This window comes from Eriocheir sinensis, chromosome 20 (assembly GCF_024679095.1).
Source record: "Eriocheir sinensis breed Jianghai 21 chromosome 20, ASM2467909v1, whole genome shotgun sequence".
Lineage (NCBI taxonomy): Eukaryota > Metazoa > Arthropoda > Malacostraca > Decapoda > Varunidae > Eriocheir > Eriocheir sinensis.
In genome coordinates this window covers 16,145,835-16,172,014 of record NC_066528.1, presented here as the reverse complement: position 1 = coordinate 16,172,014, position 26,180 = coordinate 16,145,835, and the positions used below count along the sequence as shown (strand labels likewise).

General features: G+C 42.4%; 1 protein-coding gene and 1 long non-coding RNA gene across 2 annotated transcripts in view; one reads left to right on the top strand and one right to left on the bottom strand.

Annotated features, from left to right (window-relative positions):
- LOC127001270 (uncharacterized) overlaps positions 1–24,925 on the top strand; it is an 88,566-nt gene extending 63,641 nt beyond the window's left edge. The window contains exons 3-4 of the long non-coding RNA XR_007754980.1: positions 3,117–3,185; positions 24,796–24,925. This is a non-coding gene — a long non-coding RNA (uncharacterized LOC127001270). The remainder of the gene's footprint in view (positions 1–3,116; positions 3,186–24,795) is intronic.
- LOC127001267 (paired mesoderm homeobox protein 2B-like) overlaps positions 1–26,180 on the bottom strand; it is a 132,660-nt gene extending 106,480 nt beyond the window's left edge. Inside the window, exon 1 of the mRNA XM_050865631.1 lies at positions 24,789–26,180. Coding sequence (XP_050721588.1) covers positions 24,789–25,086 — 298 coding nt within the window. The 5' untranslated portion in view covers positions 25,087–26,180. The remainder of the gene's footprint in view (positions 1–24,788) is intronic.

The following is a 26,180-nucleotide window of genomic DNA, read 5'->3' as shown; positions in this document are numbered from 1 at the left end:
GGCGGCGCGTCGACAAAGCTCTACAGCCACCGGAGTCAAGATGGCGGAGGCGGCGGCGGCGGCGGCAGGAGGCCTCGGGCAGCCCACCACCGCCGCCGCCATGGCCAGACTAGAGCGGCCACAGTCTTCGCCGCCCTTATATCAGTCATAAGCTCCGCCACGGCTCAATTATGACAAAATTCTTCTAATATCTTGGCTGAAATATAATCAGCCTTCGAGGTTAAGCACTAAGCAACTTAATTACGCCAAGAAAAAGCAGCGGCAATTAGATTAGAGCCCGGGCCGGATGGAGGCAAATTTGGTTAGCGGATCTGGGCCACCCGGCGACCCGCGGATGACGGATGGGCGTCCTGATGTCGTTAGCCGCCTCCTGTGAGTCCGCCCCCCACGGACCGCGCACGCCGCCCCCAGCACCGCCCCCTACGCCGCCGCCACCATCACCAGCACCATACCATCACCACAGCACACTACCAATAATAACAACAACCAAAATCATCACTTATATACTACTACTACTACTACTACTACTACTACATCGTCATCATCACCGCCCCCTACACCGCCTCCACCACCATCAGCACCATACCATCACCACTGCCACTATCAACACCCCCTACACTACCAACAATAACAACAACAACAACCAAAATCATCACTATTACAACTACTACTAAACCATCACCGCCTCCACCACCACCACCACTATACCGTCACCACTACCATCAACACCACACCACCATCAACACCGCACTATCACTGAAAGTCTCAATACCCCTGACACCACTAACACCATCAACCAGTATCATCACTACCATCACCATTACCGCCACAGCCACCATTGTCATCACCATACCTCATCACCAGCGCAACCACCACCACCACCACACCACCAAAGCCACATTTAACACCCCAAAATTTTTCTAGCACCTCAGAACACCCCCATCACCACCAAATTATCATCACCATCAACATCATCTTCATCACCACCAGCAATACATCACCACTGCCGCACAGAACCATACCAAAAATTTACTACCGTCTCAAATCACCACCACCATCATCACCACTACACCACCACTGCCCCCAAAAAATTAACCACCATCTCGCAACAACACCAACACCACCACATTAACATCACCATCAACACCAACACATTAACTAACATCCCTACCACCATGAGCATTCACCACCACCACCACCACCATCATCACCATCACCAAGGACAATTATATTAAGTGTGGGTGCTATTTTTTTTTTAAGTGTAACCTCTCAATATTTTTTTTTTTAATCTCTTTCTCTTAATCGCCATTTTCATTCTATTGTTTTTTTCTGTTTTATTTTTGTTTTGTTTTTTTCAATAGTTCGTTTTTCTCGTTGTTTTTCTTTGTTTTGTTTTTCGTTTTTTGATCCATATTTTCATTGCCTTCACCCCTTCATTTGTCTTACTTCTGTCTCTCTCTCCCTCTCTCCCTCTCTCTCTCCTCTCTCTCCATCTCTCTCTCTCTCTCTCTCTCTCTCTCTCTCTCTCTCTCTCTCTCTCTCTCTCTCTCTCTCTCTCTCTCTCTCTCTCTCTCTCTCTCTCTCTCTCTCTCTCTCTCTCTCTCTCTCTCCCCTGAGAGAGAGAGAGAGAGAGACGGAAAATAATATATAGCGGCTCTGGACAAGTTTGAGGCGTGGAATCTTCTCTCTCTCCGTCTCTCTCTCTCTCTCTCTCAGGAACACGGTGAGAAATGGAGCCAATAACCAAAGGGGGTCGGAATCCCCTTAGCACCCCCGCGCGCCCCCTCCAAGAAGTCGTTTTCGGGGCCACTCTACTTCGGCCCTTCCCCCGCACCCTCACCGCCCCTCACACACACACACACACACACACACACACACACACACACACACACACACATGGTCTAACACTATTTTCGTCCGTGTTTCGTCCATATTTCAAGGCCACGTACATTGGTGAAAGGAAGGGAACCGTAAAGCACATCTGGAGTTCTTGAAGGAGGGGAGATGATGTCTTGCAAGGAGCCTCTTTTCCTCAGCTCACTTTTCACTCCTCCTCCTCCTCCTCCGCCTCCGCCTTCGCCCACATCGTAACTCATCGTCCAATTGCCCCGCGCGATCATTATTACATCATAACCACGTCACCTGCCTCTCTTTTTCACTGGTACATGTCTTACTGGGAGGTGCGTGTGTGTGTGCGTGTGTGTGTGTGTGTGTGTGTGTGTGTGTGTGTGTGTGTGTGTTTGGTGGGATGGATGTGTGGGTATGAATAGGGGAGAGGAGGTAAAGGGAAGGGAGAGCGATGGAGTGTGTGTGTGTGTGTGTGTGTGTTTGCCTGTGTGTTTGTGTGTGTGTGTGTGTGTGTGTGTGTGTGTGTGTGTGTGTGTGTGTGTGTGTGTGTGTGTAGAGAGAGGAAGGAAAGAGAAGGGATGATGTGTGTGTGTGCATCTGTGTGAGTGTGTGTGTTTGAGAGAGAGAGGGTTTTGTTTGTATGTGTGTGTGTGTGTGTGTGTGTGTGTGTGTGTGTGTGTGTGTGTCTAAGGCGGCCACCAGTTGAGGCTGCGGAGGGCTTCTGGCGGGCCGAACAGAATGGCTACTTATTCCCCCATCGCGGCGGGCGGGGGTCGTTACTCTCAGCTATCCGCGGGAACAATATCAATACGTCAGCAGAAGAGTCAGGTAATGTCGTATTTCACTCTCCTCCTCCTCCTCCTCCTCCTCCTCCTCCTCCTCCTCCTCCTCTCTCTCTCTCTCTCTCTCTCTCTCTCTCTCTCTCTCTCTCTCTCTCTCTCTCTCTCTCTCTCTCTCTCTCTCTCTCTCTCTCTCTCTCTCTCTCTCTCTCTCTCTCTCTCTCTCTCTCTCTCTCTCTCTCTCTCTCTCTCTCTCTCTCTCACACACACACACACACACACACACACACACACACACACACACACGCACACACACAGTACCCATCACCTACTGGTCCCCCTCCCTTTGTTTTTTCGTTTTATTTTGCAAGTTTTCGGCTTTGAGAGAGAGAGAGAGAGAGAGAGAGAGAGAGAGAGGGGGGTAAATTCACAACATCAAAAAACTACGCCCTCAAAGGTACAATTTAAAACAGGTATTTTTTTCCCCAGGTATGCACTTAATTAGCAGGTGGTGTTGCCGCCGCCACCACCACCACCACCACAGATGATATGAACCAAGTAAGTACAAAATTGCTCCATTAGTGTGTTGTGTTTGGACCTAATAACATTCAATAGTAGTGGTAGTAGTAGTAGTAGTAGTAGTAGTAGTAGTAGGAATAATAGTGGTGGTGGTGGTAGTAGTAGTAGTAGTGGTAGGAGTCGTAGTAGTAGTAGTAGTTGTAGTAGTAGTAGTAGCATATAAACAATGGAAACAATCTAAAAAAGTACAAAAAATAAGAAAAAAATAGAGAAATGAAGGAGCGGAAATAAAAATGACAGATGGACCAAAAAAAAAAAGGGAAAAACACAAAAAAAATGGAAGACGATTTTAACAAGAGGGTGAAAGAAAGGAGACAAAAACAAGAAGAGGGTAAAACAACAACAACAACAACAATCACAAGACGAAGCGTAAGAGAGAGACGGAAAATAATGGACGATTGAAAACGCGCGTGAAACAAAAAAAAAAGTTGGAAAAAAAGGAAAAAGGAAAAAAAGGTTTGAAAAAAAGGAAAAAGAAAAAAAATAACATCAACTCGGGGATAAAAATGGGACGTGGAAAAGGGAAAAAGTTTAAGGCGTTCCCGAGAGAGGAGGAAAAAAAAGAGGAAAGGAGGGAGGAAAAAAATAAATAAAGGGACTGCCATCCTCCTCCTCCTCCTCCTCCTCCTCCTCCTCCTTGTAGTGTGTAATGAACCCTGTTTTGGGAGAAGTACAGCCTCACGCCCTTACACTCCTCTTCCTCCTCCTCCTCCTCCTCCTCCTCCTCTTTATTCTTCTCCCTCCTCCTCCTCCTCCTTTTCCTCTTCCTTCTCTTTTCTGTTTTTGTATTATTTCCCGTTTAATTATTTTTCTCTGTTTTTTTTCTTCTCTTATTTCCTTCTCTTTCTTCTTCTTCTACTACTACTACTACTACTACTACTACTACTACTACTACTACTACTACTACTACTACTACTACTACTACTACTACTACTACTACCACTTGCTGAAAAAAAAAAAAGAACATCAACAAAAACAAAAGCGAAGCGAATCCACAATCTATTCGAATCTCTCGTTCTCTTTGTCAAATCGATTTTTATTACCGTCCATATATAATTGCCGCTGTCTCCTCCTCCTCCTCCTCCTCCTCGGCGCGGCTCCCCTGCACAATATTTGTAGTAATCAATGCGGTGTTTGTACCTCCTGTAGCCAGTAGTCGATGCTAACGTAATTACCGCCGCGCTGGTCCTCCTCCTCCTCCTCCTCCTCCTTCCTCCCTTATTCCTAGCTCGCCCGCCGCCTCATTCCTCCTCTATGATTCATGCTCCTCCTCCTCCTCCTCCTCCTCTTGGTCCTGTTCCTCCTGGTCCTTCTCCCTTTGCCTCTTCGTTTCCCTTCTCGTTATTCTCCTCCTCCTCCTCCTCCTTCTCCTCGTTCTTCTTCTTGTTCTTCTCTTATTTTTGCTCCTCCTCCTCCTCCTTCGTCTCCCTCTTCCTCCTCGTTCTTCTTCTTGTTCTTCTCTTTTTCTTATCCCTCCTCCTCCTCCTCCTCCTCCTTCTGCTCCTCCTCCTCCTCGTTCATCTTTTCGTTCTTCTTATTCTCATCCGTCCTATTCTTTGTTAGTTTTTTCTTCTTCCTTCGCTTCCTTCTCCTGCTCCTCCTCTTCCTCCTCCTTTTCCTCCCTCTTCTTCGTTGTGGTTTTCTTCCTTCGGGTCTGCTTCCTCTTCCTCCTCCTCCTCCTCCTCCTTCTCCTCTTCTTACTCTGTCTTTGTTTTCAGTACTTAATTCCTCCTTCTCCTCTTTCTTCTACTTTTTCTTTTTCTTCTTCTTCTTCTTTCTTTCTTCTTCAAACTCCTCCTTGTCTTTGGATACGTTCTCTTTCTTCTTCCTTCTCTTCATTCTTCTCCTCTTCGTCTTTGTATTCATTCACTTGCTCCTCCTCTTTTTCTTCTTCTTCTTCTTCTTCTTCTCTTCGTTCTTTTCTTATTCTTATTTCTATTCTTTGTTGTGGTTTTCTTTCTCTTCTTCCTCCTCCTCGTTCTTCTTCTCTTCTTCGTTGTGATTTTCTTGTTATTTTCTTCCTTCGCTTTCTTCTCCTCGTTCTTCTTCTCCTCCTCAATCTTCTCTTCTGTTCTTCGTTCTGGTTTTCTTCCTTGACATTCTACTCCTCCTCCTCCTCGTTCTTCTCCTCTTTCTTCTCTTCTATTCTTCGTTGCAATTTTCTTCCTTTCCTTCCTCCTCCTCGTTCTTCTCTTCTCCTTGTTCTTCTCTTCTCCTCGTTCCTCTCTTCTCCTCGTTCTTCTCTTCTCCTTCTCGTTCTTCTCTTCCCATTCTCGTTCTTCTCCTCTCCATTCTAATCCACAACCTCTCCGGGGCGCAGCGAGGAAGGAGAGAACAAGGAGGGAAAGGCTGCTGAGACGCTCCGTTCCGCCGCGGGTGCTGTTTCGACCGCCACCGCTTACACTTCGTTCTGGCGGGGAGGGGAGTTACCGCGCGGCTCCCCTCACTTCTCTCCCCTCTGGCGGCGCGCGCTCAACGAAGCCTACCCCACAACTAGACTCCCGCGCGATAGGACTATATAGGCTTAGGTTACGGTCTCTGGCTTCCTTCTGGCTCTGCTGAGGAAGGGTCCGGCGCTTCGTGGATCAAGAGTTTAGGGCCAGCACGGCGTCAGGTTAGGTTAGGTTAGATTACGTTCTGTATATGCGTTTCAATCTTGTAAAGCGGTGTTTTAAATTTGTAAGGAGGCATTTTAAGCTTGTAAGGAGTGAGGAAAGGGAGTAAAGGAGTATGATATCAGGATAGGTTAGGTTAGGTTAGATTAGATTACGTTGTGTATATGCATTTCAATCTTGTAAAGCGGTGTTTTAAATTTGTAAGGAGGCATTTTAAGCTTGTAAGGAGTGGGGAAAGGGAGGAAAGGAGTATGTTATCAGGTTAGATTACGTTTTGGGGACCTTAGAATAAAGTGTATATGCATTTAAATCTTGTAAAGCGGTATTTTAAATTTGTAAGGAGGCATTTTGAGCTTGTAAGGGTAGGGAGTAAAGGAGTATGACATCAGGTCAGGTTAGGTTAGGTTAGGTTTTGGTATGTATTTCAAGCTTGTAAGGAGGAGTAGGAAAAGAGAATAAGCGATTTTAAGACCATATGTAACCACGGCATTAGGTCAGATTAGGTTAGGCTAGGTTATGTTTTGGCAGCCGTGGGCAGGTCAGGTTAGGTTAGGTTTTGGCAGCCGTAGACACTGGGTATGTATTTTAAACAAGGAAAGAGGAGTAAGGAAATGGATTAAGCGATTTTAAAACCATATGTAACCACAGTATCAGCTTAGGTTAGGTTAGGGTTTTGCGGCCGTGGTTAAGTTAGTTTAGGTCAGGTTTTAGCGGCCGTAGATGACACAGTGTATGCATTTTAAGCTCGTAAGGAGGATTAGGGAAAGGGAGCATGTTCTGAGACGAATCTTAATCTCACCTTACTCCTTATTCTTAATCTTGTTTTATTTTTCCTTCTTTCTTTTTTATCGTATTTTATTCCTGCTCTTCTTTTTCTTCCTCCGTTTTCTCTCATTATTATTATTATTATTGTTATTGTTTTCTTACTATTTTCTTATTTTTCTTATTTTTGTTTTTTTCTTTCTTATGTTAGTTATTGTTTTTTTCCCTGTTTTCATCTCCTGTTAGTTTTTTTTAGTACTTCTTTTCTTCTTCTTCAACTTCTCTTCTTCATCTTTTTATTGCTCTCATTCTTCTTGTTTTTTTCTTATTATTCACATGTTTCTACGCTTTATTTATTTTTTTGTTTGTTTCCTTTCTTTCATCTCTTCTTACTCCTATTCTTAATGTTGTCGCGTTTGCTGTTGTTCTTCTTTTCCCCCTCCTCCTTCTTCTCCTTCTTCGTCGTCGTCCTCTTCCTCTCCTTCTCCTCCTCCTCGTCGCCCCTCGCATGACTCCCCCGGGCGCCTTAAGACAACTTTTGCACATAGAGGGCGCTGTTAACCCCCTTTTTCTTCTTTTTTAGGCCAGACTTAAACTTTCCCATTTTTCTTTTTTCTTCGGGAGGGAGGGAGGGAGGTGGATGGAATGGGATGCGAGTTTGTATTAGTTTCCCATTAACAAAATCCATCTAATTATTCTATGCTTTCTTGGTTTTCTGTAATGTATTTTGTGTGTTTTTCGTTATTTTTCTTTCCGTTTCGCTTTTGTTAGTCTAGTATGATGTTCTGCGGGTCATTAACGATTGCAGAAGAAATTACAATGTTTTTCTTAATTTTCTGTGATGTTTTCTGTTTTTGATTCGTTTTTTTTATATAATTTTCGCTTTTGTTAGCCTCGTTTGATGTTCTGCGTGTCAGTTAACGATTGCTGAAGATATTACGACGTTTTTTCTTAATTTCCTATATGTCTTTCGTGTGTTTTTCGTTATTTCTCTTCCTTCTCGGTTTCGTTAGTCTTGCATTATGTTCGGTAAGATAGTAACGACTTCAAACATAATTACAGCGTGCAACCTTAGTCATTACAAGAAATAACACTTAGTAAACAACAACAAGTAAACAACAGCAAGTAAAGTAAGGGGCCGAAAAAACTTCCCCCATAAATTTGCAAAAGAATAGGATGATAAAAAGGAGAAGAATGTGAAGGATCGAACAAACAAAATGTACCACACAAGTTTTCACAGGAAGAAGAATAAATAAAAAAAGGCGGAATACGAAATACGAAATACGAATACGGAATACGAAAAAAAAAAAGGGGTCAGACATAAAATACCCATGAAAAGAGGATGCTAAAAAGATTGTTCAAAGTAGACTGCGAGGGATAACACCAATAAAATGTTCCACTTTAAAAAAAAAATCACAGGAAGAAGAATAAGAGGCAGAATACGAGCCGGAAAAGGGTCAGCCGTGAAGTTTCCCTAAGAATTTGCTAAAAGTGATGTTCAAAGGAGAATGTGAGGGATAACACCAATAAAATGTTCCACTTTAAAAAAAAATCACAGGAAGAAGAATAAGAGGCAGAATACGAGCCGGAAAAAGAGTCAGCCGTGAAGTTTCCCTCAGAATTTGCGAAAAGTGATGTTCAAAGGAGAATGTGAGGGATAACACCAATAAAATGTTCCTCTTAAAATGTCCACAGGAAGAAGAAAAAAAGAAAAGAGCCAGAACAAGAGTGGAAAAAAAGGTCATTCATAAAATTTCCATAAGAGGATGATGCTAAAAGAGTTGTTCCAAGGAAAAGAAATTGAGGAGATCGTACCAACAAAACGTTCCCCTTCAGATTTTCAAAGGAAGAAGAGAAGGCAGAAGCAAAACACGGGTCGATAGAAGGTTATGAAACATCCCAAAGAAGAGGATAGTAAAAGTGTTACCTGGAGAGTTAAGAAGACACCACCAGAAAAGAAATCTTGTTAGTCTTATGGTATTTCTATAGGAAGATAATGGTATAGTGTTAAGAGAAAAATTATGGCCCCACTCTTAAGATAGAAATAATAATGGTAATTGTAAGAGTTATCCATAGAAAGTTTGGAAGTTATAGAAAATGGGACAAGGTTGACTACTAGAAATCTCTCACTAGTGTTGATGCAAATATCTTTATTATTGAGAACTTTTTTGTATTTTCGTTTAACTATCCAATATTTTTTGTTTTTGTTTGTGTGTGTTTGTGTTTGTGTTTGAGTTTGTGTGTGTTTCTGAATGTGTATATGTGTAGGTGTCCCCATCAATTTCCACATATATAAATACTCGCACAAACACAAGCACACACACACACACACACACACACACACACACACACACACACACACACACACACACACACACACTCAAAGTACTCACTCGTGCCTTGATTAACCCCGAAAGCGACACAACAATCTGAAATTTTGAGTAACTGTACACATTGGGGGTGGTGATGAAGGTGGTGGTGGTGATGAAGGTGGTGGTGGTGATGAAGGTGGTGGTGGTGGTGGTGGTGGTGGTGGGGATGGCAAGTTGAGGTTCTATAATGATGGTTGTGATAAAATAAGAATGGTGATTTCCTAAGACTATTTCCTCGTTCCTCGTCCTCCTCATCCTCCTTCAAAAGCCTTCTCGAGCCATAATCCAAGAGCCTTCAAGAGCCACAATCCAAGAGTCTTCAAGAGCCTTCAAGAGTCACAATCCAAGAGCCTTCAAGAGCCACAATCCAAGAGCCTTCAAGAGCCACAATCCAAGAGTCTTCAAGAGCCACAATCCAAGAGTCTTCAAGAGCCACAATCCAAGAGCCTTCAAGAGCCACAATCCAAGAGTCTTCAAGAGCCTTCAAGAGCCACAATCCAAGAGCCTTCAAGAGCCACAATCCAAGAGCCTTCAAGAGCCACAATCCAAGAGCCTTCAAGAGCCACAATCCAAGAGTCTTCAAGAGCCACAATCCAAGAGTCTTCAAGAGCCTTCAAGAGTCACAATCCAAGAGCCTTCAAGAGTCACAATCCAAGTGCCTTCAAGAGCCACGATCCAAGAGTCTTCAAGAGCCTCCAAGAGCCTTCAAGAGACTTCAAAACCCAAACGCCTTCAGGAGCCACAATCTAAGATCCTTCAAGAGCCACACTCCGAGTCCAAGAACCACAGAGGCCTAAGAATCATAATCCAGAAACCTATGAAAGTCGCATCGTGTGTGTGTGTGTGTGTGTGTGTGAGTGAGTGTGTGTATGTGTATGTGTGTGCGTGCGCGTGCATGGGGGCCTCTTTGGTGGTTGTCATTCGTCGTAAATAGAAGGAGAAACGGATATCGTGTCAGCGCAATACGTCGCGGCGTCTTATGAAGGGCGACGCTAAACATGAGAGCAATGCACGAGAGGAAAAAGTTCAGCCTCCGTCACGGCCTTCACTGTAAACCCGCCAGATCAAACAGGAAGGGAAGGGAAGACATTTTTAGTTGTATTCACGGGAGAGGGGAAAGACGTGCGTGCGTGCTGGAAGACTTGAGTGAGGTGAAGGAAGACAGTGGTGACAACGGTGCCGCCAGCCGCTGAGGGTGACGGCGCCTCGCCGCCTCGCGCCGCTGCTCCACGCCGCCTCAGACGCTGCCAATTAAACACGGTCAACACGGCGACGCCCGGCCCGCCGCTAAACGTGACAGCTCGCGTACCGCCGCCTGGAGACCGCCGCACAACTTTAAAGGCCACACCGCCGCGGCACAAACACCCTCAATACGGCAGCACACACAGGCACCTCCGCCAGGCACCCCCTCCCCTCCCCTCCCCCCTCCCCCCCCCGGCCCTGCACACGATTGCTGCCTCCACTGTTTCTTTATCATTCGAAAAATATACTTTCATTGTATTTTCATCAGAATTTAATTTTCTAGGTATAAGCTACGGATTAGTCGACTGGAAAATCCCGAGGATTAACTGTCCAATACGGACATGAACACTGACAGTGACGGAGAGCGAAAAGTGAATTTTTTTGCGGTGCGGGGAAGTTGAGGCGCCATGAACGTGTCCCGCCCTGCCCGGCCTTCAAGAGCCTGCCGCCGCCGCCTGCAGGGCCCCACGACGCTGCCCTAGGACGTCCTGCAACCCCCTACAGAAGACTCCCTCCTTTCAGAACATCCCAGGCCTCCCTTCACAACACTCCGCCCAGCCTCTGAACGTGTCCCTCCCTGCATGGCCTTCAAGAGCCTGCCGCTGCCGCCCTACGAAGCCCCGCGACGCTGCTCCTGGACGTTCTTCACGGCCTCTTCAGAAGATTCACTCCTTTCAAAACATCCCAATCCTTCCTTCCCAACACTACTACCGGCCTTAGAGCGTGTCCCACTTTGCCTGGCCCTCAAATGCCTACCGCCACCTCCCTTCAGACTCTCGCGTCGCTGCTCTATAGGACATCTACCGCCCTTCAGAAGACTCAGTCAGTGTTCTAACTTATCAGTGTCTCTGTACGACTGTTTCAAGACCCTCTCGTAGAAGTTGCTGGGATTCTTATGGACCATTATGTGATGATGATGATGATGACGACTTTACACGACTCCTGAACCTTGACGGGGAAACACCACCCGTGAAAACCTGCTTAATCTTCTTTGTTGGCCATGGAACGTAGTCGTCATGGAACCCCAATACGTTTAATAATACTGATCTCACTCCCTTCTACAATCTCAGGCCTTTCTCAACACTCTACCAAGCCTTTGAACAGTATCCGATCGTATTTGCCACTCTACTCTATTTAGGAGCAGTAAGTAGCGGGCTTTTTTTTCATTATTTTTTTTTTACGCCCTTGCACTGTCTCCTCTGCTGTAAAAAAAAAAAATTCTATATCGTCTGGTTTCTTTCACGTCCTCACCGTATTCCTGTCCTTCACTACAATATCTTACGTCTCAAACTTTATTTACTTTCACCATTTTAGTCCAATGTCTAGCTGGTTTGCCTCGTCCTTGTTCCTCGTCTGTCTACGGCCGCGAAAACTTAACCTAAACTGACCTGACCACGGCCGCCAAAACATAACAGCCTAACCTAATCTGACCTAATGCCGTGGTTATATATGGTCTCAAAATCGCTTATTCCCTTTTCCTACTCCTCCTTACAAGCTTGAAATACATACCAAAACCTAATCTAACCTGACCTGACCACGGCCGCCAAAACATAACAGCCTAACCTAATCTGATCTACTGCCATGGTTATATATGGTCTCAAAATCGCTTATTCCCTTTTCCTACTCCTCCTTACAAGCTTGAAATACATACCAAAACCTAACTTAACACCTGATATCACTCCCTCACTCCTCACAAGCTTAAAATATCGCCTTAAACGTTTAAAATACATATATACTCTCTTCTACGGCCGCCAAAACCTAACCTAACCTAATCTATCCTGATATCATAACCCCTTACTAACTATCCTTACTCCTTTCAAACTGTCCTCTATCTCTCCTTTCCATAACTTTACGGCCGTCCCTCACCTCCTTTTCCTCTCTCTCCTAAGGCAACCCTGACCTCATTTCCCTTAATTTTAGAGTAGCCCCCCTTAAACCTCACCCCGGGCAACCTTAACCCCATTTTCTTTCAGTACCTCTTCCATTAAACAATTGTTCTTCTCTATTAACATCCCCTAACTTAAAACATAATCCTAACTCTAATTTATTTATCTCAAGAATAAGTAAATGTATATGTTTTAATTTTAAGGCAACCCCCCCTTAAAAGTCTCCGCAAGTCATCTTTTTTAAGCTTGTAATACGCATAATCTTTGTATATAACCTCTTCTTTAAACCTCTTCGAACTCAACTGATCCTCTTTCTCCGAATATGACCACTCACTGCTTCCTTCCAAACCCCGGCTTAGAGTTATATAGTATTCCTTTCTCCCTCTCCTCTCTTAAAAGTCCCCGCAAGTCATCCTCTTCTTTAAACCTCTTCTTTAAACCTCTTCGAACTCAACTGACCCTCTTCCTCCGCCTCTGACCACTCACTGCTTCCTTCCAAACCCCGGCTTAGAGTTATATAGTATTCCTTTCTCCCTCTCCTCTCTTAAAAGTCCCCGCAAGTCATCTCTTTTAAGCTGGTAATACGCATAATCTTTGTATATAACCTCTTCTTTAAACCTCTTCGAACTCAACTGACCCTCTTCCTCGGCCTATGAACACTCGCTGCTTCCTTCCAAACCCCGGCTTAGAGTTATATAGTATTCCTTTCTCCCTCTCCTCTCTTAAAAGTCCCCGCAAGTCATCCTCTTCTTTAAACCTCTTCTTTAAACCTCTTCGAACTCAACTGATCCTCTTCCTCCGCCTCTGAACACTCACTGCTTCCTTCCAAACCCCGGCTTAGAGTTATATAGTATTCCTTTCTCCCTCTCCTCTCTTAAAAGTTCCCGCAAGTCATTTCTTCTAAGCTGGTAATACGCATAATCTTTGTATATAACCTCTTCTTTAAACCTCTTCGAACTCAACTGATCATCTTCCTCCGCCTATGAACACTCACTGCTTCTCTCCAAACACCGGCCTTAAGTTATATAATATTTACCTTGTTTTTATGTTTACCCTCAAAAGTCCGTTCTCTGGTTGGTTCCGCTACGGCAAGACACCCCTCACGCTAACATAAACAAGCGCGGTACAGTAGGGAAAAAGAACCCAGCCTCCCTCCCCTATATATCGCATACTTCACCCGTGCTCAGGTATGCAAATCTTCCTTCCCGGTTTGAGAAGTGTACGTCCGTGTGCCCTAAACCACGCCACAGTTCACCTGGTCGCCCCATATTCCCCGGAGCTTAACCCTATCCGATCCGACGATTTCAAATTTTGACGCTCGAAACACCTAGCATCGTACTCATTTATCTGAACAACGATAACGCTCATGAACACTAAGTACTGGTACCGAATCAAGAGTGTAAAACAGTAGTGAATAATGAGTGAAAGGAAGGTGGTGGAAAGTAAAAAAAACAAAAGTGTATCGTTTTGATCGAAGTGCCTGAGGGGAGGCCAAATTTGTCCCCCCTCGGATTGGATAGGGTTAAACTACGGCCAAGTCTTGTATGTCTTTAGCGCGTGTTTCTTATCATATCAACACCTCGGTTCTCCCATTTGAAAAGCCAATCATGGAAGTTGCTGTGAGGATTTTCATGAACTGTTTTGTGATCCTAGCGATAGTTTTACCCGACTTATGCATCTTGAACGAGGAAATGACCCATGAAAAACCGGTTAATCTTTCCCGTGGTCTTGAGAAATGGTGTTAATGGGCCCCGATACAAGAATAGGGTCTGTTTTGTGATCGTAGTGATAGTTTTACACGACTTCTACATCTTAACCGGGAAAATGACCCATGAAAAACCGGTTAATCTTTCCCGTGGTCTTGGGAAGCGGTGTTAATGGGCCCCGATACAAGAATATGGACTGTTTTGTGATCGTAGTGATAGTTTTACCCGACTTCTGCATCTTGAACGGAGAAATGACCCTTGAAAAACCGGTTAATCCTCTCCGTGGTCTTGGGAAGTGGGCGTATTGTACCCCGATACAAGAATAGGGTCTGTTTTGTGATCTTAGTGATAGTTTTACCCGACTTCTACGTCTTAACCGGCGGAAAGTCACCTTTGAAAAACCGGTTAATCCTCTCCGTGGTCTTGGGAAGCGGTGTTAATGGGCCCCGATACAAGAATAGGGTCTGTTTTGTGATCTTAGTGATAGTTTTACACGACTTCTACATCTTAACCGGGAAAATGACCCATGAAAAACCGGTTAATCTTTCCCGTGGTCTTGGGAAGTGGTGTTAATGGGCCCCGATACAAGAATAGGGTCTGTTTTGTGATCTTAGTGATAGTTTTACCCGACTTCTACGTCTTAACCGGCGGAAAGTCACCTTTGAAAAACCGGTTAATCCTCTCCGTGGTCTTGGGAAGAGGTGTTAATGGGCCCCGGTACAATAATAGGGTATGTTTGTGGTTCGTAGAGATTGTTTTACACGACTTCTACTGATACAAGAATAGGGTCTGTTTTGTGATCGTAGTGATAGTTTTACCCGACTTCTGCATCTTGAACGGAGAAATGACCCTTGAAAAACCGGTTAATCCTCTCCGTGGTCTTGGGAAGTGGGCGTAATGGGAACCCGATACGAACATGGACTTCTATCCCAGCAGTCTCAGTTTGCCATTACCGAGCACCGTATTAACCAGTTAGTGATCCATAACTATGTAAATAAAGACCTTCAGGAATTAAATTTTATAGCAGTAACTATAAATAAATATGGTTGTCTGCGTAGGGGTGACAGTCTGTGGTTATAAATTGCATAAATCGTCAAACACATTCTCCTGAGTGTAACAACCTGGCAACATTGTTCTGTCCCCCTCCATCCCTTCTTTCAATCCTCCTCTCGTCCCCACCGTCTCTTATACGCCTTACGCCCACCTATCTTTCACTTCAGCCCAGCAATCCTCTTCAGCCCTCTCTCTGTTAATTGCTACTTCTTATCCTTGTCCTCCGTTTCTCTATCATCTCCTTTCTTTCACTTTCTTCTCGTTTTTCTGTTGTCTGTTTTGCAATCTTTCTTCTTTCATCTTATTCCCTGTTCCTTCTTTCTTTCCCTCCTACTCTCCTTCCCTCCTTTGTTGCTTATTTTCCTCCATCTTTCCTTTCTTGTTTTTTTTTCCCTTTCCCTCCTTATATCCATCCTTCCTTCCTTCCTTCCTTCCTTCCTTCTATCTATCCTTCCTTCCTTCCTTTCGTTCTTCCTTCCTTCCTTCTATAAATCCTTCCTTCCTTCCTTCCTTCTATAAAACCTTCCTTCCTCCCTCCCTTCCTTCCTTCCTTACCTCCTTTCCTTCCTTCCTTCCCTCCTTTCCTTCCTTCCTTCCCTCCTTTCCTTCCTTCCTTCCCTCATTCCCTCCTTCCTTCCTTCCTTCTATAAATCCTTCCTTCCTTCCTTCTATAAATCCTTCCTTCCTTCCTTCCTGGGCATGGTCACACTCGCTGCTTGTACACACACACACACACACACACACACACACACACACACACACACACACACACACAGAGAACGTTCATTGCGAAATTAAAAACCAACACTTTAACGGAAGAGGCATCAGAATATTATGCATTTTAAAGACTTTTTTTCCTGCGCGCCAAAATATTCTACTCGCTAAAAGTGTCATTAGTGGTGGTGGTATTATTATTATTATTATTATTATTATTATTATTATTATTATTATTATTATTATTATTATTATTGTTGTTGTTGTTGTTGTTCTGTTTTGTTTTTGTTTTTTGTTTTTGTTTTGTTTTGTTTTAAGTTACATGAAGTTTTTTTTTTTTTTGTTTGTTTGTTTGTTTGTTTACTCGTGTTTGAAAAGGAAGGTTCGCCATTTTAATTTTCCGGTCAAGGTTTTTTTTTATGGCGCGTTGATGATTATTACACTTCTATTGCGCAGGAGGTTGTGTGGTTCATTGTGTGACATGTTTTCGTTTTTGTTTTCTTTTCATTCGTGAACAAAAAAAAACGGTAAAATTGATAGTTTCTTTCGGCATCATTCTATCTATCTGTTCATCTATCTCTATCTCAGTCTACCTATATTTGTCTATCTCTCTCTACAGGAAATTTGCAGAAACTCTTAATTTCTGTATGTCTCGTCACTCTATCTATCTATCTACCTATCAATATATCAATGGTTCTTTTTTCTTAATTTTCTTTCATTTTTATCTATTTTTCTTTATCCATCTTTCAATCTATCTGTTTTTTCTTCTTTTGTTTTTCATTTTTGTTTCTTTTTTATCCATTTATTAATCTCTGTTTTTCTTCTTCTTTGTTGTTCATTTTTATCTGTTTCTTTTTTATCCATCTACATCAATCTGTTTTTTCTTAATTTTTTTATTATTTTTCTCTATCTTTTTTATCCATGTTTGTATATCTTCCTCTCCCCGGAAAATCTACGCAAACTCTTAATATCAGTACATTTTCTTTTACTTTCCTTCCCTTTTTCTTCTGCTGTTCTCCTGTTTTCCTGTATCTTTTCATTCTTTTACTCCACTTTCCCCGTTCTTCTGCGCCTCCGTCGGCTTCGTTCAAGGCTGTTCCGCGTAAGACCCTTCAGGATGGCGTGTATCTGTCTGTCTGTCTGTCTACACCTTACCCGCGTCGCTGTTCTCACGTCGCGGCGGCTGTTGTGTCTGTGCTGTGCTGTGTTGTCTGTCTATGTGTGTATATAATCATCATCATCATCATCTATTCCTCTCATTCATTTAATCAGTGTTGTGTTGTGGCGTTCTTTTGTTTTTCTCGACTTCATTTCATCAGTTGTTTTGCGTTGTCGTCATCAGTTGTGTTGTGTTGTTGTTCTTCTGTTCTTCTCGACTTCATTTCACCAGTTGTGTTGTGTTGTCGTTATCAGTTGTGTTGTGTTGTTGTTCTTCTGTTCTTCTCGACTTCATTTCACCAGTTGTGTTGTGTTGTCGTCATCAGTTGTGTTGTGTTGTTGTTCTTCTGTTCTTCTCGACTTCATTTCACCAGTTGTGTTGTGTTGTCGTCATCAGTTGTGTTGTGGCGTTGTTCTTCTGTTCTTCTCGACTTCATTTCATCAGTTGTGTTGTGTTGTCGTTATCAGTTGTGTTGTGGCGTTCTTTTGTTCTTCTCGACTTCATTTCATCAGTTGTTTCGCGTTGTCGTCATCAGTTGTGTTGTGTTGTTGTTCTTCTGTTCTTCTCGACTTCATTTCATCAGTTGTGTTGTGTTGTCGTCATCAGTTGTGTTGTGTTGTTGTTCTTCTGTTCTTCTCGACTTCATTTCATCAGTTGTGTTGTGTTGTCGTCATCAGTTGTGTTGTGTTGTTGTTCTTCTGTTCTTCTCGACTTCATTTCATCAGTTGTTTTGCGTTGTCGTCATCAGTTGTGTTGTGTTGTTGTTCTTCTGTTCTTCTCGACTTCATTTCATCAGTTGTGTTGTGTTGTCGTTATCAGTTGTGTTGTGTTGTTCTTTTGTTCTTCTCGACTTCATTTCATCAGTTGTGTTGTGTTGTCGTTATCAGTTGTGTTGTGGCGTTCTTTTGTTCTTCTCGACTTCATTTCATCAGTTGTGTTGTGTTGTCGTTATCAGTTGTGTTGTGTTGTTGTTCTTCTGTTCTTCTCGACTTCATTTCACCAGTTGTGTTGTGTTGTCGTCATCAGTTGTGTTGTGTTGTTGTTCTTCTGTTCTTCTCGACTTCATTTCATCAGTTGTGTTGTGTTGTCGTTATCAGTTGTGTTGTGGCGTTCTTTTGTTCTTCTCGACTTCATTTCACCAGTTGTGTTGTGTTGTCGTCATAAGTTGTGTTGTGGCGTTGTTCTTCTGTTCTTCTCGACTTCATTTCATCAGTTGTGTTGTGTTGTCGTTATCAGTTGTGTTGTGGCGTTGTTCTTCTGTTCTTCTCGACTTCATTTCATCAGTTGTGTTGTGTTGTCGTTATCAGTTGTGTTGTGGCGTTCTTTTGTTCTTCTCGACTTCATTTCACCAGTTGTGTTGTGTTGTCGTTATCAGTTGTGTTGTGGCGTTCTTTTGTTCTTCTCGACTTCATTTCACCAGCTGTGTTGTCGTTCTTCTATTCTTCTCGTTCATTTCTCGTATATTCAATTGTATTTACTTTCCACGTGTTGCCTATTGCGCCGGTAAGCTATCTTGAAGGACCCCTTAGACGACCCCTGCCCGGTAGTGGCGCAGGCGAATTGTATTTATAGTGGGTGCCGTGATGTATGACTTGCTTTGTCCTATTGTGTATGTTCTAAACCCTCATGTGATTCAGCTGTTTGTATTCGCTTGTTTACTTTTTATTATACTAGTTTTGCATTTGTTTCTTGGGTGCGTTTGTGTGGTATAGCGGCGGAATTTGAGGACAACACACGGACCACCGCAACACAACTCCTCCTCTTCACCAGCTCGCCCGTTCTGGCAACACCGCTAACATGTGTATCAGGCTGAAGGGGAGGCCATATTTCGAGCTATAAGCGATACGGAAAAAGAGAACACGGTGAGAAATATAGAGAACGAAGCGAATCAGCGAGAGGGCGAGAGGGAAAGCCGGGTACTACACTGAGCGGTCAAAACAATATAGAGGAAGGGAGAATGATAAAAGCTTGCCTGCTCCATATCGCCTTATTTTTCACGCCCTGCGCCCGCCTGTAAACATACCACCGCGAAAGGATGACTAGATTTAGCTTTGAGTGTTGTTATTCGAGGTTAGAGACGCGATTACCGACTTAGTAAACAGATAACTTGAATACCAGACGAGCAGAGAATTATACTATGTTATCAAACGTTTCAAGCTTGTAAACATGCCACCGCGAAGGGATGACTAGATTTAGCTTTGAGTGTTGTTATTCGAGGTTAGAGACGCGATTACCGACTTACTAAAGAGATAGAATATGAATATGAATAGATAGACAATGAATACCAGACGAACAGAGGATTAGACTCATGTTATCAAACGTTTCAAGCTTGTAAACATGTCACCGCGAAAAGATAACTAGATTTAGGTTTAGAGTATTGTTATTCGAGGTTAGAGACGCGATTACCGACTTGTGTAGATAACTTAAACACCAGGCGAGCAGAGAATTAGACTGTGTTATCAAACGTTTCAAGCTTGTAAACATGTCACCGCGAAAGGAGACTAGATTTAGGTTAAGAGTATTGTTATTCGAGGTTAGAGACGCGATTACCGACTTACTGAATAGATAACTTAAGTAGCGGGCTCTTTTTTTTTTCTTTAATATTGTTTTCTTTTTTTTTTTTACGCCCTTGAACTGTCTCCTTTGTTGTAAAAAAAAAATTAAATACCAGACGAGCAGAGAATTCGACTGATCAAGCGTCTCGGACTCTCGTTACGGTCGTTCTTGAAGTCCAAAAAGAATATACGTCGGATTGTCATAAGTCTTTTTCCCGTTCACGGCGTAGAATCCTTCCAAAACTACCGCTGGGGTCAAGAAACCACCCATGGAAACCCCTACAACCTCTACGACAGCCTTTTGAAATAGATGTACTAAGGTATTCTTAAACATCTCGGCGCTCAAGTATCTACACATGTTTGACAAAGCTTTCGTAGGCGTTTCGGGCATCTCCAGGGGTGGTTAAATTTGTCTCCTTATTTTATTACCATGAACACGAATTATCTTAGTTATATTTTTTCTTTCTCTTAAATTTCTCCTTTTCTTATTACCATTGACACTTAAATTTCTCCTTTTCTTATTACCATTGACACGAATTATCTGTTTTTCATTTTTTCTTCTCTTAAATTTGTCCTTTTTTATTACCATGAACACGAATTATCTTAGTTTTATTTTTTCTTTCTCTTAAATTTCTCCTTTTTTGATTACCATTAACACGAATTATCTGGGTTTTTTCTTTCTCTTAAATTTGTCTTTTTATATAATCATGAACACGAATTATGTTTTTTTTCTTTCTCTTAAATTTGTCTTTTTATATAATCATGAACACGAATTATGTTTTTTTTTCTTTCTCTTAAATTTGTCTTTTTATATAATCATGAACACGAATTATCTGGGTTTTTTCTTTCTCTTAAATTTGTCTTTTTATATAATCATGAACACGAATTATCTGGGTTTTTTTTCCTTCTCTTAAATTTGTCTTTTTATATAATCATGAACACGAATTATCTGGGTTTTTTCTTTCTCTTAAATTTGTCTTTTTTATATAATCATGAACACGAATTATCTGGGTTTTTTTCTTTCTCTTAAATTTGTCTTTTTATATAATCATGAACACGAATTATCTGGGGGTTTTTCTTTCTCTTAAATTTGTCTTTTTATATAATCATGAACACGAATTATGTTTTTTTTTCTTTCAAATTTGTCTTTTTATATAATCATGAACACGAATTATCTGGGCTTTTTTCTTTCTCTTAAATTTGTCTTTTTATATAATCATGAACACGAATTATCTGGGGTTTTTCTTTCTCTTAAATTTGTCTTCTTAAATTTGTCTTTTTATATAATCATGAACACGAATTATCTCCATTTTATATTTTCTTCTTTTAAATGTGTCCTCTTTTACAGTGAATACGAATTACCTCAGTTTTATTTTTTTTCTATTAAGTCCCATTTTATTTATTCTATTTTGTTTTTTCACCGTGAGTGTGGATAACGTTTTTCAATTTTATTATTTCTTCCCTTTATTGTGTTGTCTATATTTATCTTACTGTGAATATGGATAACCTCTTTTTTTTTTCTTTAATTTCACGTCTTTATTTATATTTTTTTAACCGTGAATATGGATAACATTTTCTAGATATTGCTTTTTTTAATTTTTTTTTCTTTTTTTTTACTGTAAATACGAATGACCTCTTAGTTTTTTTCATATTCTTATTTCTCGTCTTTCTTTATTTTCTTCCACAGTGGATAACATTCTTTTAGTTTTTTTTTAATTTCTCTTTTTTTTTTACTGTGAATATTAATGATCTTAGTTTTTTAATCTTTCTCGTATTTCTCGTCTTTCTTTATTTTTTTTTCCAGTGGATAATCTTTTTTTTTTTTATTTATTTATTTATTTTTTTTTTTTACTGTGAATACGATTTACGTCCTTTAGTTTTTTTTTCTGTAATTTGTCGACTTTTTTATATGGATACTAATAACTTCTTTATTTTTTCTTTTCTCCTAAATTTTTCGTCTTCTATTTCTTACAGTAAATATGTATGACCTCTCGGTGGTATTTCATTCTCTTAATTTATGTATATTTTTATTTTTTGCGAGCTTTCAACCTCACCTGGAAAGAGTTTACCGTGACCAGCGTGACATCAACAACAACAACAACAACAACAACAACAGCAAAAAAACATCCCATACCTTAAGCAATATTTATTTTATTTATTTATTCTGTCGTCTTAATTCCCATAGACATATTTTTCGAACCTTCAAAATCACATGTACAGAATCTTTACCGTGACCAGCGTGACATCAACAACAACAACAGCAAAAACAACATCTCATACCTTAAGCAATATCTATTTTATTTCATGTATTTCGTTTTCTTAATTCCTATAGATATTTTTTTTCGAGCCTTCAATATCACCTGTACAGAATCTTTACCGTGTTCAGCGTGGGAAAAAAAATATCCAATACCTTCAGCAATATCTATTTTATTATTTATTTCTATTTTCCGGATCAAAACTTTTAAATAATTTCTTTGATTACCGGAACTTCAAAAAATATCCATCGCTTCAAGTTCTTTTATACGGAATCACTTTCAGCAATATTTATTTTCATTACCCGGATCACAACTTCACTTCTCAACATTTTCCGTATCATGATTAGCGGAACCTCAAAAAGATATCTGTCGCTTCATTTCCTTACAAGTTTGAGATTTTACGGAACCAAAACTAAACGTGGATATTCTTTACCATATATTTGCGGAACTTAGAGAACAAACATTTGGGTTGAGATATACTGTTGTGTGTGTGCGTGTGTGTGCGTATAGGGGGGAGGTGGGCGTGGCATCGACGGTAACTGTATAGCATATCGAAGTGCGTCGTACAACTCAGACGGTTCCACACTCATGCCGTGAACCATATTTTTAAACCTCTCTGGCTCCCATGACTACTACTTTCCAAGGCCACAGAGAAGCTTAACCGGTTTCTCAAGAGTGATTTCCCGGTTCAAAGGTGCAGAAACCGTGTCAAACTATCACCAGGGTCACAAAACAGCCCATGAAAACCACCAGCAACTTCTACGAGAGGCTATTCAAACGGGCGAGCTGAGGTCCCGAGATGGTGTTTTCAGACGCTTCTTCTCCCATTAACTCTTTCCAAAGCCCGAGGAGACTTGGTTATAATCAGTGTTTTCTCACGTTCATGGTACAGAGGAAGGGTCAAACTACGAGAGGCTATTTAAACAAGCGAGCTGAGGTTCCGAGATGGTGTTTTCAGACGCTTCTCAATGTTCATGGTACAGAAGAAAGGGTCAAACTACCACCAGGGGTCATAAAAGTAGTCACGGAAATCCCACGAAAGCCTTGTCAAATGCGTGTTCTTGTGCGACGAAATGTTTAAGAAATGGCTCTATTAAACCTCTCGGGTACTTTACCAACGTCGCCGCACTGAGGGTCATCTTCCTAAACCTCTCGGCGGCGAAGCACATACATTAAAGGCTTTCGTGGGATTTGTGGGCCTTTCCATGGGTAGTTTTATGACCCTGGTGGTAGTTCGACAAAGTTTCTACACCGTGAACGTAAGGAAACACTCATGGGAACGCGTTTAACCTCTCTGTTAGGTCAATGGAAATGATAGATATACGAGAAGGAAGCGTCTAAGAAAACTAGCCAAGCCCCGTCACGCGCCATTCAGAGTAAGAGCATTGCCGCGCGTGTCGTCAAACCTTAGTATCATTAAATTTTGCCATTACCAGGGACGATCAACGTTGCCAGATTGTTGTACTCAGCTTTTTATATTCGTCTATTTCAGACCAAAAACCGTCGCACCCATAAAACTTAACCGAATCCATTTCTAGTTATTGCCAAAAATGTTAATTATAGAGGTTTTTTTATGATTATTATGCGTTAGAAAGTCCAGTGTGGCGAAACTATATTACTATTTATTTCTTCGTGCTGGAATTATATTAGTAAAGAAACTTGGAATTTTGAGTTATACCGCATTTAAAATTGTCGAGTGTGTTTGTTTGTTATTGCAAAAAACTATATTACTCTTGTTTCTTCGTGTTGAATATGGACCAGTATAGAATGTTAGAATTTAGAGAGTTTTACCGTACCAAAAATTGTCGGGTGTGTGTGTGTGTGTGTTTGTTATTGACGGGAACTAAAGTATTATTTCTTCGCGTTGAAAATAGTATATATAACTTAGAATATTGAGAGTTTTGCCGTATCGTTCAGTGGTGTGTTTGTTATTGCAAGGAACTATAGTATTATTTCCTCGTGTTGAAAATAGATCAATGTATAGAATCTTAGAATATTGAGAGTTTTCCCCGCATTTAAAATTCTTCGGTGGGTTTGTTATTCCCAAAAACTATATTACTCTTTGTTTCTTCGTGTTGAAAATAGACCAGTATAGAAACAGAATTTAGAGAGTTTTGGCGCTTGTAAAATCGTTCAGGAACTGCATTACTATTGTTTGTTCGTGTTGAAATTAGATCAATACAGAAACTTTGAATTTTTGAGAGTTTTGCCGTGTCTAACATCGCTTGAAGTGTTCGTTATTGACAGAAATTATATGACCGTTTTGTGCTGAAATTAAAACAGTATAGAGTCTTAGAGTTTTGAGTTTTACCGCATCGCAAATCGTCTGATGTGTTTGTCATATTGTAGATTACGCTAATTTTTAGATGTGATAGTGAAGCTGAGCGGAGGTTCGGTCTTTAGATAGAAAGTACTTACCGAAAGTACTTACCGAAAAATGACCTCGAAAAAAATCAAGGTTCGGTATAAATAAAAAAAAAAAGGAATTAAACCGCTTGTATGTATGTGTGGGTGTAGATATTAGACACATATAGAAACGCAGAATTTGAAGGATTTTGCCCACTGTTAATTTAACCGTCAGAATTTCTTTTTTAGGGATAGGGGGTCATTGCAAGAAATTATACAATTACTTTCTTGTTTGCGTGGAAATTTGATAAGTATAGAAACTCAGAATTTTAAGAACTTTGCTAATCGCTTAGACATTTTTTGGGGGGAAAGATATTGCGATAAATTATTCAGCTCTTATTTTCATTTTTTGTTTGGAAATTATACAAACACTGAGATTGAGAATTAAGAGAATTTTTTTGTATCGCAATTTAACACCAGACTCTTGTTGTTGAAAGGAATTATACCACACTTCATTTTTACGTGAGAGTAGAGAATTAGAAAAATATAAGTAACCTAAGCATTTGGAGTGGAGAGAAATTTAAATAACTGACCATTTTGAGTGGAGATAGAGAGAAATATAAATAACTGACCATTTTGAGTGGAGATAGAGAGAAATATAAATAACCTAATCATTTTGTGCGTGAAGAATTAGTGAAATATTAGTAACCTAACCACTAATATTACAGCTTACATATTTTCTCTGTTTTTTCATCGGTAACGCGGACAGTTTCAGCGGAAGGGGCGACGCTCTCGACTTTGTAACACTGCAGCGTCCTCTCGAGACAGCGCGCGAGGACATAACGTGACAGGAACAACAATGACAACTACAACAACAACAGCTACAACAACTACAGTAACAAATGAAGGTGACTTACTCTGCAGGTTGACGGGGGTGACGGAGGCGGGGAACATGGCGCGGTGATCCTGCGGGCGGCCCATCACCCCGCATTGCTGAGAGCCCACGCCCACTCCCACGCCCACGCCCGTGTTGTAGCCCCGCACGCCCGCGCCCGTGTAGCGATAGGCGGAGGGCATCTGGGAGCAGGAGGTGAGGTCCCCGTAGGTGTAGGGCGCGTGACTGGCGTCCATGGAGCCGCCCAGCGTGCCCCCGAGGCTGCAGGACGAGGCCTCGAAGCCCGCCGCCGCCGCCTGGTTGAGGTAGGCGTAGTCCATCCTGGCGGCGCGCTACTGCACCTTCAGCAGAACCCGGAGGCCGCCGACCACACCGCCGCCAGCGACCACGCGGACAGTCCTCAGGTGAGAAGGTGGTGGCGGGCCGCTTCTAATTGTGTTATTAATGCAACTCCTCAAGTCACTCGCCTAATTGAATCAGCGCTCCTATCAAATTATTACAGATGATATCAAATTATTAGTGATGATATTAGTGGCGGTGTCTTAGTGCCGTGTGCTCACCACCACGCCGAGAAATCAAATGATAAGCTTAATTCAATAATCACACACACTTGTACCCGGGCCATCGGCAACCCAGCAGGCCTGGCCATTGCTGGGGGCGGGGCGAGGTGGCCAGCGCGCCCGCCCATTGGCCCGCCGCCCCCCGCCGATCAATACTGGGCGGAAATATTGGCCCGAAGCGGAGACTCTGTTGGCCAAAAGTCCGCTACAGGAGGAGCCGCGGCAAAAGAGGCGTGTTCCAGTTTGGAGACAATGTGGTCTGGACAGGACCTGCGGGGGGTTGCAACACACGCCGAGCACCGCCGCCGCCACCGCCGCCACCAGGCTCTCTCTGCGCCTCCCTCGCTCCGGCCCTCCCTCCCTCACTCCCTCTCAGCCTCCCACCCGCGCTGTGCTACTGACGAAGGCTCCTACGGGCGAGGACCCTGAGCGGAGCATCTGGCCTGGTGGGAGGAGGAGGAGGAGGAGGGGAAGAGCTGGTCTGGTCTGATGGAGGCGTTGCATGGATGAGGTGAGGGTTGGTCACTCCCCTTTTTCATCCGCCTCCACCACCACCACCAGCTGCGCCCCCCTTCCCCCCCCACCCTCCAGGCTACCACAGCGCGTCACCACAGCCTCGCCACAGCTTGATTCACTGTGCATTAGAGCGAATACGTTTAGTTATCACATGCAGACCCTCACAGCGCCTCCACCATATCCGTCTCTGCCTCTCGCGTCCGGGGAGTTTGGTTCTGACCCCACCTGACCTTTTCCCTCTTCTTTTTCCAGTGACCTAGCCTCCCCCTCCTCCTCCTCCTCCTCCTCCTCCTCCTCCTCCTGTTGCTCTGACAGGTGAATAAATATCAGCTGGGAAA